General features: G+C 38.3%; 1 protein-coding gene across 1 annotated transcript in view; it reads left to right on the top strand.

Moving 5' to 3' along the window:
* Positions 1-9,812, top strand: part of znf148 (zinc finger protein 148) — a 10,319-nt gene extending 507 nt beyond the window's left edge. The window contains exons 2-7 of the mRNA XM_079253709.1: positions 2,775-3,151; positions 3,821-3,946; positions 4,071-4,194; positions 4,344-4,427; positions 4,516-4,634; positions 7,260-9,812. Coding sequence (XP_079109835.1) covers positions 2,775-3,151; positions 3,821-3,946; positions 4,071-4,194; positions 4,344-4,427; positions 4,516-4,634; positions 7,260-8,756 — 2,327 coding nt within the window. The 3' untranslated portion in view covers positions 8,757-9,812. The remainder of the gene's footprint in view (positions 1-2,774; positions 3,152-3,820; positions 3,947-4,070; positions 4,195-4,343; positions 4,428-4,515; positions 4,635-7,259) is intronic.
* The last annotated feature ends 2,219 nt before the right edge of the window (positions 9,813-12,031 follow it).

Genomic DNA, 12,031 nt, shown 5'->3' with positions numbered 1-12,031 from the left:
AATTAAAGTGTGACTTCCGGTCGTGTCCTTCAAAGTAAAGGGCTAAAAGGGGTGCTGGATGTTTAGTCTCCACTTGTCAAAGTTAAAAACACACACACATTCACGAATTTTTACCTGATTTTTCCTCACAGTTGATTTGTTACATAGGGCAGAGATATTGTTATGATACAGATCACTGTAAAACATTAAAAATGACATGCTTTTATACTATAATATTTTTTTATAATATATAACTAAGACATAAGGTAGCTACAATATAAATAAATGTATAAGTGAATTTGATACTAACATGTTTGATTGTTTATTGATGCATTTGGATTTATCTATCTATTTTTATTTGGTAAAAAAAATTATTATTTAACTGTGTGAAATGTAATTCCACACAATCTGCTTTCCATGAACCTGTTATTGCAAGCATATGCTGAAAAAATACGGTAATAGTTGCTGGCTTTCTCTTGACTATGGTTGACTGTTTCTTTTATTTACATTTATTAATTTGTCAATATAGAGATATCGTTGTACAAAGCCTGAAAATAAAGTATTGAAACTGTGCAATTCAGAAGTTACCCAGAAAAACACTAGAAGAGCGTAAACCTCCGCCAAGACCTTTAAAAAGTTCCTTGATCCAAACAATGATCTGGATCACCACCAAAACTGAATTAATTCTTCCTTTTCACATTTCCAACGTGTCCTGAAAATTTAGTGAAACTCCGTCCATAACTTCTGAAGTTATCTTGAACACGAACAGACATACAAATAAAGCCTGTATAAACATAACCTCCTTGCTGGAGGTAATTATGCTACCATGTAAAACTCTCTTTGTTAAGCATGAATATATTTTTCCATAAACACCTCATAGGAGTAAAATTCATCATTTGCATTTAGTAGATTATTCACTGTGTCATTATACATCAACCAATTATGTAGAAAAGTGTTTTGTTTGTGTTTATTATATATGTGTTGTTCCACAGAAAACAGTTTTCTGGGGAAACTACGTTGACTCTGCAGCAAGACTCAAAAGCAGAGACCTATCCAGTCTGGCGACGACGCTGGTTCACTGTCCAGCGCTCCATGAGGCATCTGTGTATATATGATGTCTGTGGTTGTTAAAAAAAAACAAAAAAAAAAAAAAAAAACATAACCAACCTGCTAATCTCTTTTCTTTTAAATTCAGAGTTTGTGCACAGAAGCTTAGGTGACTTTTAAAATAAATAAATAAATAAATAAATAAAACCTGCTTTCAGTCTTGCTGTGACCTGTAGGCATTTGACTGCATTTGACTGGTTTTTATTTTGAAGACACAGTTGCATCCGTTTCCGGTGTTTCCTGTATTTTTTTCCTTTTATTTGATGTAGCAGCTATGACAAGCGCAGCTAGCTGCCTGCCTGGTTAGAGTCTCAAGCCACTTAACCCGGGTGATTGTGTTTACATATGGCTTTTGTTTCTGCCGTGACAGATATTTGACGTGCATCACTGTTTATTGGGTCAGTCTGCATTTACTGTATGTTTGAAACGTCTCATCAAAGTGTCTACAAGTGCTACGTGAGCTAGCTTCACCCCGTTAAGATCAAGGGATTGCTAATTTTAGATATCAATAAGGATTTTCAGGGCAACACAGATTCAGTTCTGCAATACAAACTTATTTTTGTTGTTGTTGTTGTTTGCGTAGAGCCACATTTAACCGTCTTTGACAGCAATACACAGACAAACAGTAATAATATGTTAAATCTTTGGTCCATGATTGGACATCATTTAAATAAATTTTAGCCTCTCCACGTTTCTCAACTGTGTTTTTTTAAATTATTATTATTATTACTTTACGCAGTCTGGTTTATTTTGCAAGATAAGATTACAGAAATAACAGCTGACCCACTTTTAGAAGTTGACATTTGAGTGAGAAGAGCAATGGCTGATACTTGACACGGGACTGATGAGGATCATAAGATTGCAAGTAATTTTCAAGTTCTTCTTTTTTTCTGTGTTTAGTCTGAGGGAATAAACCTGAAGAATCGGATCACTTCTGATGATATTAAACTGGACGGCCTGCTCTTAATGTTCTTGTGCCTACCAAACCAGTCCCAGTTTGGTCGGCTAGTTCTTACCTGGGTTAAACACAAACATGATATCTACTGCATTTCTTAAGGCTCAGTTGGGCCATGAATTTAAATACAGATAGTGTGTTATTTGTGTGTAATGTGACATAATAGAAGATTAAATTAGATGCATAGGGAAAGTAAAGACTGTAAGCTTAGAATAGCAGTCACATGTTTTCTTTAATTTTTTCTATCCTCATTCAGAGGATCACAGTTGAAATAATTATTTTATCCTGGATGAATTGATGATGTGTGAGTTTCACGTCTCTTTTTTCATACAGAATGATAAATGTAACTATTGTTTTGTATTATAGAGGATTGTAATGGGTTAACAATAAAGCCAAAGTTGTTTTAGCCTTTTTAAGAGGCTGAATAACAAAAAGATTAAAACGAGATACATAAGCAGTGCATGCACTGTTATCAGCACGTCTACCATGAAACTGTATGTGATAAAATATCTGTGGATAAAAGTGTCGAAATATATGTACTTAAACAATCTGTACCGACTTGATGGGCTTAATGTGTGTTCATTTCGTTGTTATTTTCTGCCATCCGCTCTTCTGTTGAAATGACAGGTTTTGTTTGTTTGTTTCTGCGAAAGAGAAATCTTCTGGATTTATTGTTTAATCTTGTTGACATGATCGCACTGTTTTCTTGTCTTTTGTTTTTTTTTTTTTACAGACTCAAATATTATTCAATGTAAGATGAATGCTGAGGACAAGTTGGAGGGCATGCTGCTGAAGTGCAGCAGCGGAGGAATAGATGGAGGAGGGAAAATCAGCCTGGGCAGTGGAGGTGGACTGGTGGTGATGACCCTCGGGGAACGTTCGCTAGCGAACCACCCCCTGTTGGCTGAGGATGATGATGAAGATGACGACGACGAGGACTTGACTGGAAGCTCACTGGTTACGCATGACTTGGTCCCGCCGGAGCAGCTGATGATGCAGGAGGAGGTGACAAAGAATGGTGGAAGAGGCGAAGAGGAGGGAGGAGGCGAGGTGGGAGTGCATTTCCCCCTAAAACTCACCAATAAATTGCCCTGCTTGCTTCATATGCCAGTGAGTTCATACTGGTGAAGAAGTGCTCGTGTTTTGAGGAGTTTATTTTGGATGTATTCTGTGCCCGTGTATCTTACTTTTAATCCTGGCGTTGCATAAAACAGCATGAAATGTCAGGTCATTATTACCTCCATCATTCACAATCAATCAGATATTGATCTTATACTTGACCCAAGTGGCATATACTAATTTATGAGTTGTTTAAGTGTAAATCTGTGAAATGGAAACAAATCTTTTAATAACAGTAATATTTTGTGAATGGAAGATAATGTGACTTGAAACATTGCGAGAGCGCTTACAGCTCACCTCTTATGTGCTACAGTAAAATGAATGAAGGTTCACAGATTCACAGTATAGAAATTAATCTGCAGGAGCTTCTAAATTTAAAGAAATTTCACTACGTTCCAGATAGTCATGTGGAAGATGTTCAAACCCAGCTCACCCGGAGCAGCTGCAGATGTGTCTTTTATTCTATGAACTGGCGTTTCTCTCTCGTCTGTTATGCCTGGGGCAACTCTAAGCTGAGGTGCCCTCTCGTTGTTTGATTATCCTCTCCTTGCCCGTTTGCACCTGCCAGACCTTTATAAACCTCTAGCTGGGCGGGTGGCTCATAAAGTAGGTCATGTGCCACATTAAATGCCTTGACTATCTATAGTCTTGCTTTCACAGTTGAGCATCAAGCAGGAGCTGAAGCTGTCTGACCCAGCAGTCCATATAAAGAGGGATAGAAAAGCAATTAAGGACCTGGTGGTGTGTCCCAAGAAGAAAAAAAGGAAGCAGCGCTCACCAGCAAAGGTGCAGATATGTTTTGATCTCAGCAGTCCCCCTTTTGTTTTATTTAAATAAAAACCCACTGAAAATGTTTAGTTCAAACTGTTAATACTGAATTATATGTGTTCATTCTTCATGTTACTTTTAGATTCTCAGCATGAATGAAGACGGCTCATTGGGAACACCAAACCCCAAGTGTCACGTTTGTGTTCACTGCAATGCTGCGTTCAGGACAAACTACCATCTACAGAGGCACGTCTTCATTCACACTGGTATGTATTATTCAGCTGGGTTTTAAAATACATCTACTAATAAATATCAAATACATCAAATTATTGTTTTTTAATCAGATATTGGGTGTTTCTTTCAAAAGCGAACACCATTTGCAATAATACTGCCGTTTATTTCTTGTACACTCTAGGCGAGAAGCCATTTCAGTGCAGCCAGTGTGACATGCGCTTTATTCAGAAATATCTGCTCCAGAGGCATGAAAAAATCCATACTGGTGAGGAAGAATGAATGCAATCAGCAGACATTTTGTCTGTCTTTTTAGTTTCGAATGAGTTGTCTTGATTTTTGTATTTTTTGCGCAGGTGAGAAGCCCTTTCGCTGTGATGAGTGTGGCATGAGGTTTATCCAGAAGTATCACATGGAGAGACACAAGAGGACTCACAGTGGAGAGAAGCCTTACCAATGTGACTACTGTCACCAGGTATTTGACAGCAGCGGCATGACATAAAATGTAGGATGAAAGGATATTTTCAAAACTACAATTCATTTAATTTGACCCAAAAAAAAAAGGAAAAGAATAGACTCATTGTTTGATTCTAGTTCATTTAAGATTTACCCTGACCTTTGAGGAAACAATCTAATTATTTTAGTATAAAATAAGTCAGATTTTACAGTTGAAGTGAAATCATCCTGTAACCTCTGGGCCTTTTTTTATTGTCTATGTTTTAAACAGGATGGAAATAAACATAACAATCTGCAGTCTTGACTGTTTTTGAGTAAAATGCTTGCCTTCGAAGTGGATTTGTTCATGTCACGTTAGTAACCCAATGATAACATTTAAATTACATAACAATCACTTGCTGTTCAGTTTCCAAACAGCAGATGTAATTCTTATACTAATTTAATTATTTTGTAATCTGATTTTAAAATATTGTATGTGACTCCCAGTCAAGACATTTTCTGACTAATATGTACAGAGGTCACCGTGAAAACCCATAGACTGTAAATAAAAGATGGATGGAGCCTCTGTGACGTCACCTGTAGGTTTCTGAAGAGCTGTGAAGTGAAACTCATTGGGTTGTTCCCAGTTTCGCCATCTTTCGCCAGCAAGGAAGTAGAGCTGAGAGGGGGCTGCAAGTGTGCTGCATACTGCAGGATGATTGACATCTATTAAATTCTGAAATGCCTGTAGGCCAGAGGTGTCCAGCTCCGGTCCTCGAGGGCCAGAATCCTGCAGGTTTTCTACGTATCCCTGCTCAGACACACCTGATTCAAATTAATTAGTAGTAGAGCTTAATCAGTTGTGCACGTCATTGGCTGTTTGATCCATTTAGTAGAAGCTAGATGTGTTGGAACAGGAATACATGGGAAACCTGCAGGACAGCGGCCCTCGAGGACCGACTTTGGACACCCCTGCTGTAGGCGGTAACTAGGGGTGGGAAAATTGAATAAAAAAATCGAAAATCTGGATTTTTTTGCTTCACAATTTTTGTTTAAAAAAATAGATTTTTTTTTTTTTTTTCTTAAAACAAAAAATCGTTTTTTTTTCCAAACAAATAAAAATAATCCATTACAAAATTTTTGTCATTTTTATTGTTTTTATTGATCTTTTTATTTTTCTTTTGGGGCGTTATAGTAGCAGAATGATGATCTGGCTACTGTGTCTTTTTTTTTCTAATTGAAATCAAGAAATATTATGAGCAAAAAAAAAAAAACGTTTTATACCTTTATTTTGTTTTTAATCTACAAAAATCAGCAATATCAAAGAATTGTGAGAATTGCAATTTAAATCGAATCGGCACCCAGAAAATCGGAATTGAACTGAATCGAACTGAAGTGTATCGTCACAGCCCTAGCGCTAACCAAGCTAACCTGGAGCTAACCAGCTAACTGAGGTAGGCAGGCTAAAGCTAAATCATGCTGTTAACTGGCTAAAAACCGCAGTTGTACTTCACTCTGCCTTCTTGTAGTTGGATATTTGGTACCTGTCAGTCAAAAGGACACACCCCTATATATACCAAATTTTGAGATGAAAGTACTTCTGAACAGAGAAGATATTTTTTTAAAAATTCACTCTGCCCACAGTTGTCATTAAGGTAAACCTGACCTATTGGATCTAAAATGCTTCTTGAACCAGGTTGTAAACATGTTCATTTCTGCTGCTGTGGTTTTTTTAACATGGGAGTCTATGGGGATTTCCTCTGTTTTGAAGCCCCTAGTGGATGAAGGGTGAACTGCAGTTTCTGGCATTTCCACATAGACTTCGCTTTTAACCCCCAGAGGTTGACACTTGAAAACCTCAACTCCCAATCTATATCGTTATGTCAGCTGCAATAGCAGCTTTCAGTTTATGATCATTAGCACATGGCTAATTAGCCAATAGAGGAGCACATTAGGAAGCCATAACTCTGCATATCATTGATGATAGTCATACAGCGCATGAATAAAAAAGGTTTCACCTCTCTAATGTCACTGAATCTGTGGGAGACAGAGGGATAATTGGAGATACTGAGAGTAGTGCTTTCCACTGAAGCAACAGTAGCACAGAAATGCTACGTTCAGTGTCGTCATTGCACAGTCATCATTTCACAATATGTGCTTATTTCAAGATTTCTGTAAGATTTTATGGTTTACAATTCTTGCCAAATTTTACATGGTCTAGAGAAGACAACCTTCACATTATTTACAATGTAACTTTGTGAACGTTTATGTAGCTTTCTGTAAAAAGCTACATTATTTAACATGATTATGTGGGTCTGTTTTGTTATGAATCTAAGGAGTGTTGTTTTTTTAAACTCTGCTGTAGCAAGATACATGTATCAGACTGTCACTTCCTGTATGCCTGTTCTCTATCTTGAATGACTTAAAGCTGTATTGGTGACAGAACTCTGAATGAGAACATCCACTCCTCAAATATCCATTAAAATCACAGCTGACCACAGGTTACTTTCACCAAATACTGAAGCTCACAAATGAGCTAAAATGAACTAGCAATGTTTTAAAATGGTTTTCAATAGGATGATTAATGAGCACCATAATTGAGTTGTTGATTTTCTCCCCAGCTTCATTGGGTTTTCTGTTCACTGTTTTTGTCCTCTACCCACAGTACTTCTCCAGAACAGACCGGGTGCTGAAGCACAGACGAATGTGTCATGAAAACAGAGAGAGGAAGGCAAACAAGACCGCTGGTAAAATCGGACCTTCGCATGAAGTAGAGTCTTTAGGGTCTCCTTTTCTTCCTAAAGAGTGTTCTCTACCCAAGAAAAAGCGCCAAAAATGTGCCGACAAGAGTTCAAGCTCCTCCGCCACTTCCCAGATAGAAGGCATCGCTTACGCCGCTGAAGAAACAGAAAAGGAAGAGCAGAGTCAAGATAAGATTGGAAGTCTGTCACTTTATGCTGTGTCCTCCAAGGTTAAACATGAGTATGTAATTACCGACTACTCTGTGGGACTTCCTGAAGAAACAGCCAGCCAAGAGGAAGACAGTGAGGAGTCACCAGAAGAGACGACACCGCCTAAAATCGTCCTGAAAAAAGTTCCCAAGAGAGGTTTAAAACAGACCAGTGACCAAGCCCCTCCTTGCTTGCCTACTTTATCAACTTATGAGGAAAACGATAAGGTGGCACAGTACACCTTTGAAATCGTGGACAAGCAAGGCCTTTTAGACGTAGAAGGCAGCTCTGAACTTGTATCAGTTGAAACTCTTCAAGGGGGACCAACAAAACCAGCAGCCAGCAGCACAAACTACGATGATGCCATGCAGTTTCTCAAGAAGAAACGCTACCTTCAGGCTGCGGTGACCAACAACGGCCGAGATTATAGCCTGAGCACAAGCAGCATCTCTCCCCAACCACCTGTCACACAGACTGTGGTGTCAACTGTCATCGATGAAACTGTCCCCGCCACCATCCTGGAGCCGCAGCCAATAAACACGGAGATAAAGACGACTCATGAGAAGAATGTTTTGCCTGACGAGGTTCTTCAGACACTGTTGGACCACTATTCCAACAAATCTAATGGGCAATCAGACATTTCTTTCAGCGTGGCTGACACAGAGGTGACCTCGAGCATATCAATTAATTCCTCCGACGTTTCAGACAGCAGCCCTGTGGAGAGCCTCGGAGTTTCTAGTGCTCAGGCGCAGCCACCTGCTGAGAAAGTCAGCCTCTTGCAAGAATACTCAAAATTTCTCCAGCAGGCACTGGAGAGGACCAGTCAGAACGACAGCTACCTGACCAGCCAGAGCCTCAGCTTGGTCTCCGAAAACCCCACATTAGCTGGACAACCTCTGTTCTCCACAGAGAAACAGTTTCCCTCCCCAAGCAGGTTCAAATCAGGGATGAGCTCTCCACTAAGATCCACTTTAGAGAAACCTCACTTCGGATTGCTGGTTGGAGACTCCCAACACTCATTTTCATTTTCAGGTGACGAGACCTCCCCTCCCTCTGCAGTGTCCCCAGCTGAGGAGGACTTTCTGGAGCAGGTCTCGCCCTCTAAAAAGACTGACTCTCCACACGGGATACTGCAGACTTTTCAGATAAGCTCCTTCGATCACAACTTCAAATCGCATTTCCAGACATCGAGGTCTGGATCCTCCTCGTAGTTTACCGTTCCCAGTGGACGAGTAAGCGTCCGAGGACACAGCACAGACTTCTCCGAGTTCCCTTTAGTTCAAGTCACTGAGACCAGGTCTCAACTGAACTCCTCCCCCTGATGTTTCAACCAGTGAATGGTTTGGCTGAAGAAAAAAGGTGGAGGGGAGATTTAATTTGTTGGTAATTTCAGCAGCACTTTATCTCATCTCTCCTGTTTTGCCAAAACAAGTCCCATAGCAAAATATGTGCTATTTTCTTAATTTTAACCTTTCATTCAAAAGGACTCATTATGACCAATAAAAATCATACTAATTAGCTGTTCCCTGTTGGAAAACAAGCATTTCTTTTTCTTCTGGAATGTACTCTCAGAGATTAAGTGACCAAAGTGTACTAATACAAGAGATTCATTAATATTCTCACACATTGCTGCCATAGAGTTTATGTTTCATGCCGGTAAGTTTGCCTTGCTCAAAAAAATGATCCAGTCACTCTTGCTGCTTAATGCAATATTTCCACTTGTATTTATGGATGCTTATTTGTTCTTACTGTAGCTACCTCCCCTTGCTGTTTATCTCATAAAAACACCTGGATTTATTTTCATACATTTCAGCTTTAACATCACAAAAGCACAATCATAATCGTTCTTCACTTTATGTTAAAGTCACTTTATTCTCACCTGGAATGGGTATTTCCACTGGGTGCATGCTGAGTGGTACATGTTGATTGTGTGGAATCGAGTTTATTGACCATCTGGGTGGTCGGAGTAATGACCTGAAATTAGAAGTTCTATTTTACATTCGTAAATTGTTCGACATCATGTGAAATTTGCACAGGATCGGCTGTGTAATAGTGAAACGACTTGTTGCGTTTGATTTAAAACTAAGCAATGAAGTTTTCATCTCACTCAAAAAAATGATTTTGGCCCCAAAGAGCTGCAGGCATGTAATAGCTGCAGGATAATGCTTTCTTTTAGTAGTTAAAAGTATTTTTTATTGAAATTACTTGTCAGGATTGTGCTTAGGTTTTGCACAATTTGCACATTCCCCACTACAAGGATTGTAATGTGTACAGAAGGGATCCTCAGTTCTGGTCTTCGTGTGCCAATGTCCTGCAGGTTTTCCAAGTGTCCCTGCTGCAACACATCTTATTCATATCGGTGTGTATTTAGCAGACGTGCAGAGCTTGTCTTGAGTCTTAGTCAGGTGTGTTCCAGCAGGGATACTTGGAAAACCTACAGGACACTGGCCCTCGAGGACCAGGATTGAGTATCTGGTGTCCAGCAAACTACTTTAAAGTGAGATTTGTGAGACTTGCTACTTAATTCAAACGGACTTGCCAGATTTGGTTTATTTAAAATAACAAATCGTGCGCTTCGATGTGGTCACTTAAAGGATAAAGCACTTGTTGCAGCAATCCATGGTATTTAGTTTTCAGAAGCTCAACAGGTTTTGGGGGAACAGATGGGAGGAAAACCTTGTGCATCTGTGGTTTAGGAAACAATATTAATAAGCAGCATATGTGGAAATGTCCTTTTACAGTTTCATTCATTTCGCTTCTGTGCCTTTTTCTTTTGAAATGATTTCAGCACTTCCTTTTACTCATTCCTCAATTACATGGTATTTTCCTCAGCCTGTGCTCTAAGGCTACTACTACTCTTGCACAACAATAACAAATACATAAGCTATCAACTTATTCACTATGTAATATGTTGAACTGGGAGCTTTATTTAATTTTGACTTTTGTGTTTTGTTATTTTAAAGTCTTTACAAGAAAAATCACTAAGATTATTTCTGAAAACTATTACGTGATGTCTAGTTTGTCTTAGCATCACCTATTAAATAGAGTTCAGTCTCCTTTCAAGGCCATTGAAACCATGCAGTTACAAAATCCATGAGTGAGCTCTCCTGTACTCTGTCGCAGTGTTGACTGCTTTTGTGTGTACATATAATTGTGATGTTTTAGGTGCTATTGTGTTTAACACTGTCTTACATGCACCACCCAGTTTGAAACTGGTGTTAAGCTCCCTCTTGTTACAACTCCTCTGACAATCAGGGACAAACGGCACCATTTTTATCATCAAATACTTTCTTCATTATTGACCATTCCCTTTAGAATGTATAGAGAAGACCCTGCTGTAAATACATTGTATATTTTTATGTTCTGCAAAGTACTGTTTATTATCAGAGAGATGAGGTGCGCGCAAGAGACAATTTGTTAGTGGTGGGCAAATTGAATTTAAGCATTTTATCGATCCAGCTAGACGGTTTTACTGTCTGATAATGTGGCTATCTGAGAGCTGTATACATCTCAGCTGTATCAGAAGAAAAAGTACTTTTTTTATTTGTCACAATTTTGATTCAAGTGGATGTATTTTTTTATTCTTTTGTTAGTTTTTGCAGTTTAAAGACATTGGCTGGTTTAACTTTAAACAACTACTCTCCTAGATGAACAGAGTGTGACTCCGGCTGAAAGTCTCTTTCAACATGAAATAACCTCAACAGTTAGGAGGAGCTTTAGTTAATTCCAGTTGAAGTAGATCATGAAGCGGTAACAACTTTTTTTTTTTTTTTCTTTTTTTTTTTTTTTTTTTTTAAATTTTATTTTATTATTATAATGTGAGAGGATTTTTTTGTACTCACTTTTCATGTCACTGTAAGCCATCGTCATAAGCACAGTGCAGATGAGTAATTCTCACTTTCTTCATTGTATTACATTCAGTTCAAGGACAATTTTCAATTTGAAAAATAATAATGCAAAACTTTCAGACATAAACTTTTGAGCAGTTGTCTTTTTTTTTTCCCGTTTTTTTTTTTTTTTTTTTTCCCTGTTCATTGTCAGTCTCCTGGCCATAAGTGTCCTTGTATAAGCTAGAAAAGAATATTTGTTTTGTGTAAAAAGATCTGAATTATGAATTTTTTGATAAAAACTATTTTTGAAACATGTCATTTAAGGCACTGAGATGTACAGTCTGTCATATGGAGTTGCTCTTGCTACCCTCATTTATCTCTATACCAGTTGTTTGTGTCAAGATCTTTAAATCGGAGATGGGAATCTGAACTTTGGCATTTTTGTACTTAAAATAAGTTGACAAGGAAGCTTCCTGCTTCATTATAGGGATGGTCTGATGTTTGGTTGATTTGCATGGTCTCTTGACTAGTTGGGTCAGGTGAACTTGTTTTATGAATAATGTGCAGCTTTAATTGTAGCTGATTAATCGGTCAAGTAACCCCATATGATTAGAATTTTGCAATATATTATGATTTGTAAGCAATCGGATTAAATT

This window comes from Telmatherina bonti (assembly GCF_933228915.1).
Source record: "Telmatherina bonti genome assembly, chromosome: 15".
Classification (NCBI taxonomy): Eukaryota; Metazoa; Chordata; class Actinopteri; order Atheriniformes; family Telmatherinidae; genus Telmatherina; species Telmatherina bonti.
Note: the sequence above shows the minus strand (reverse complement) of the source record. Positions and strands in the feature narration are given on the sequence as shown.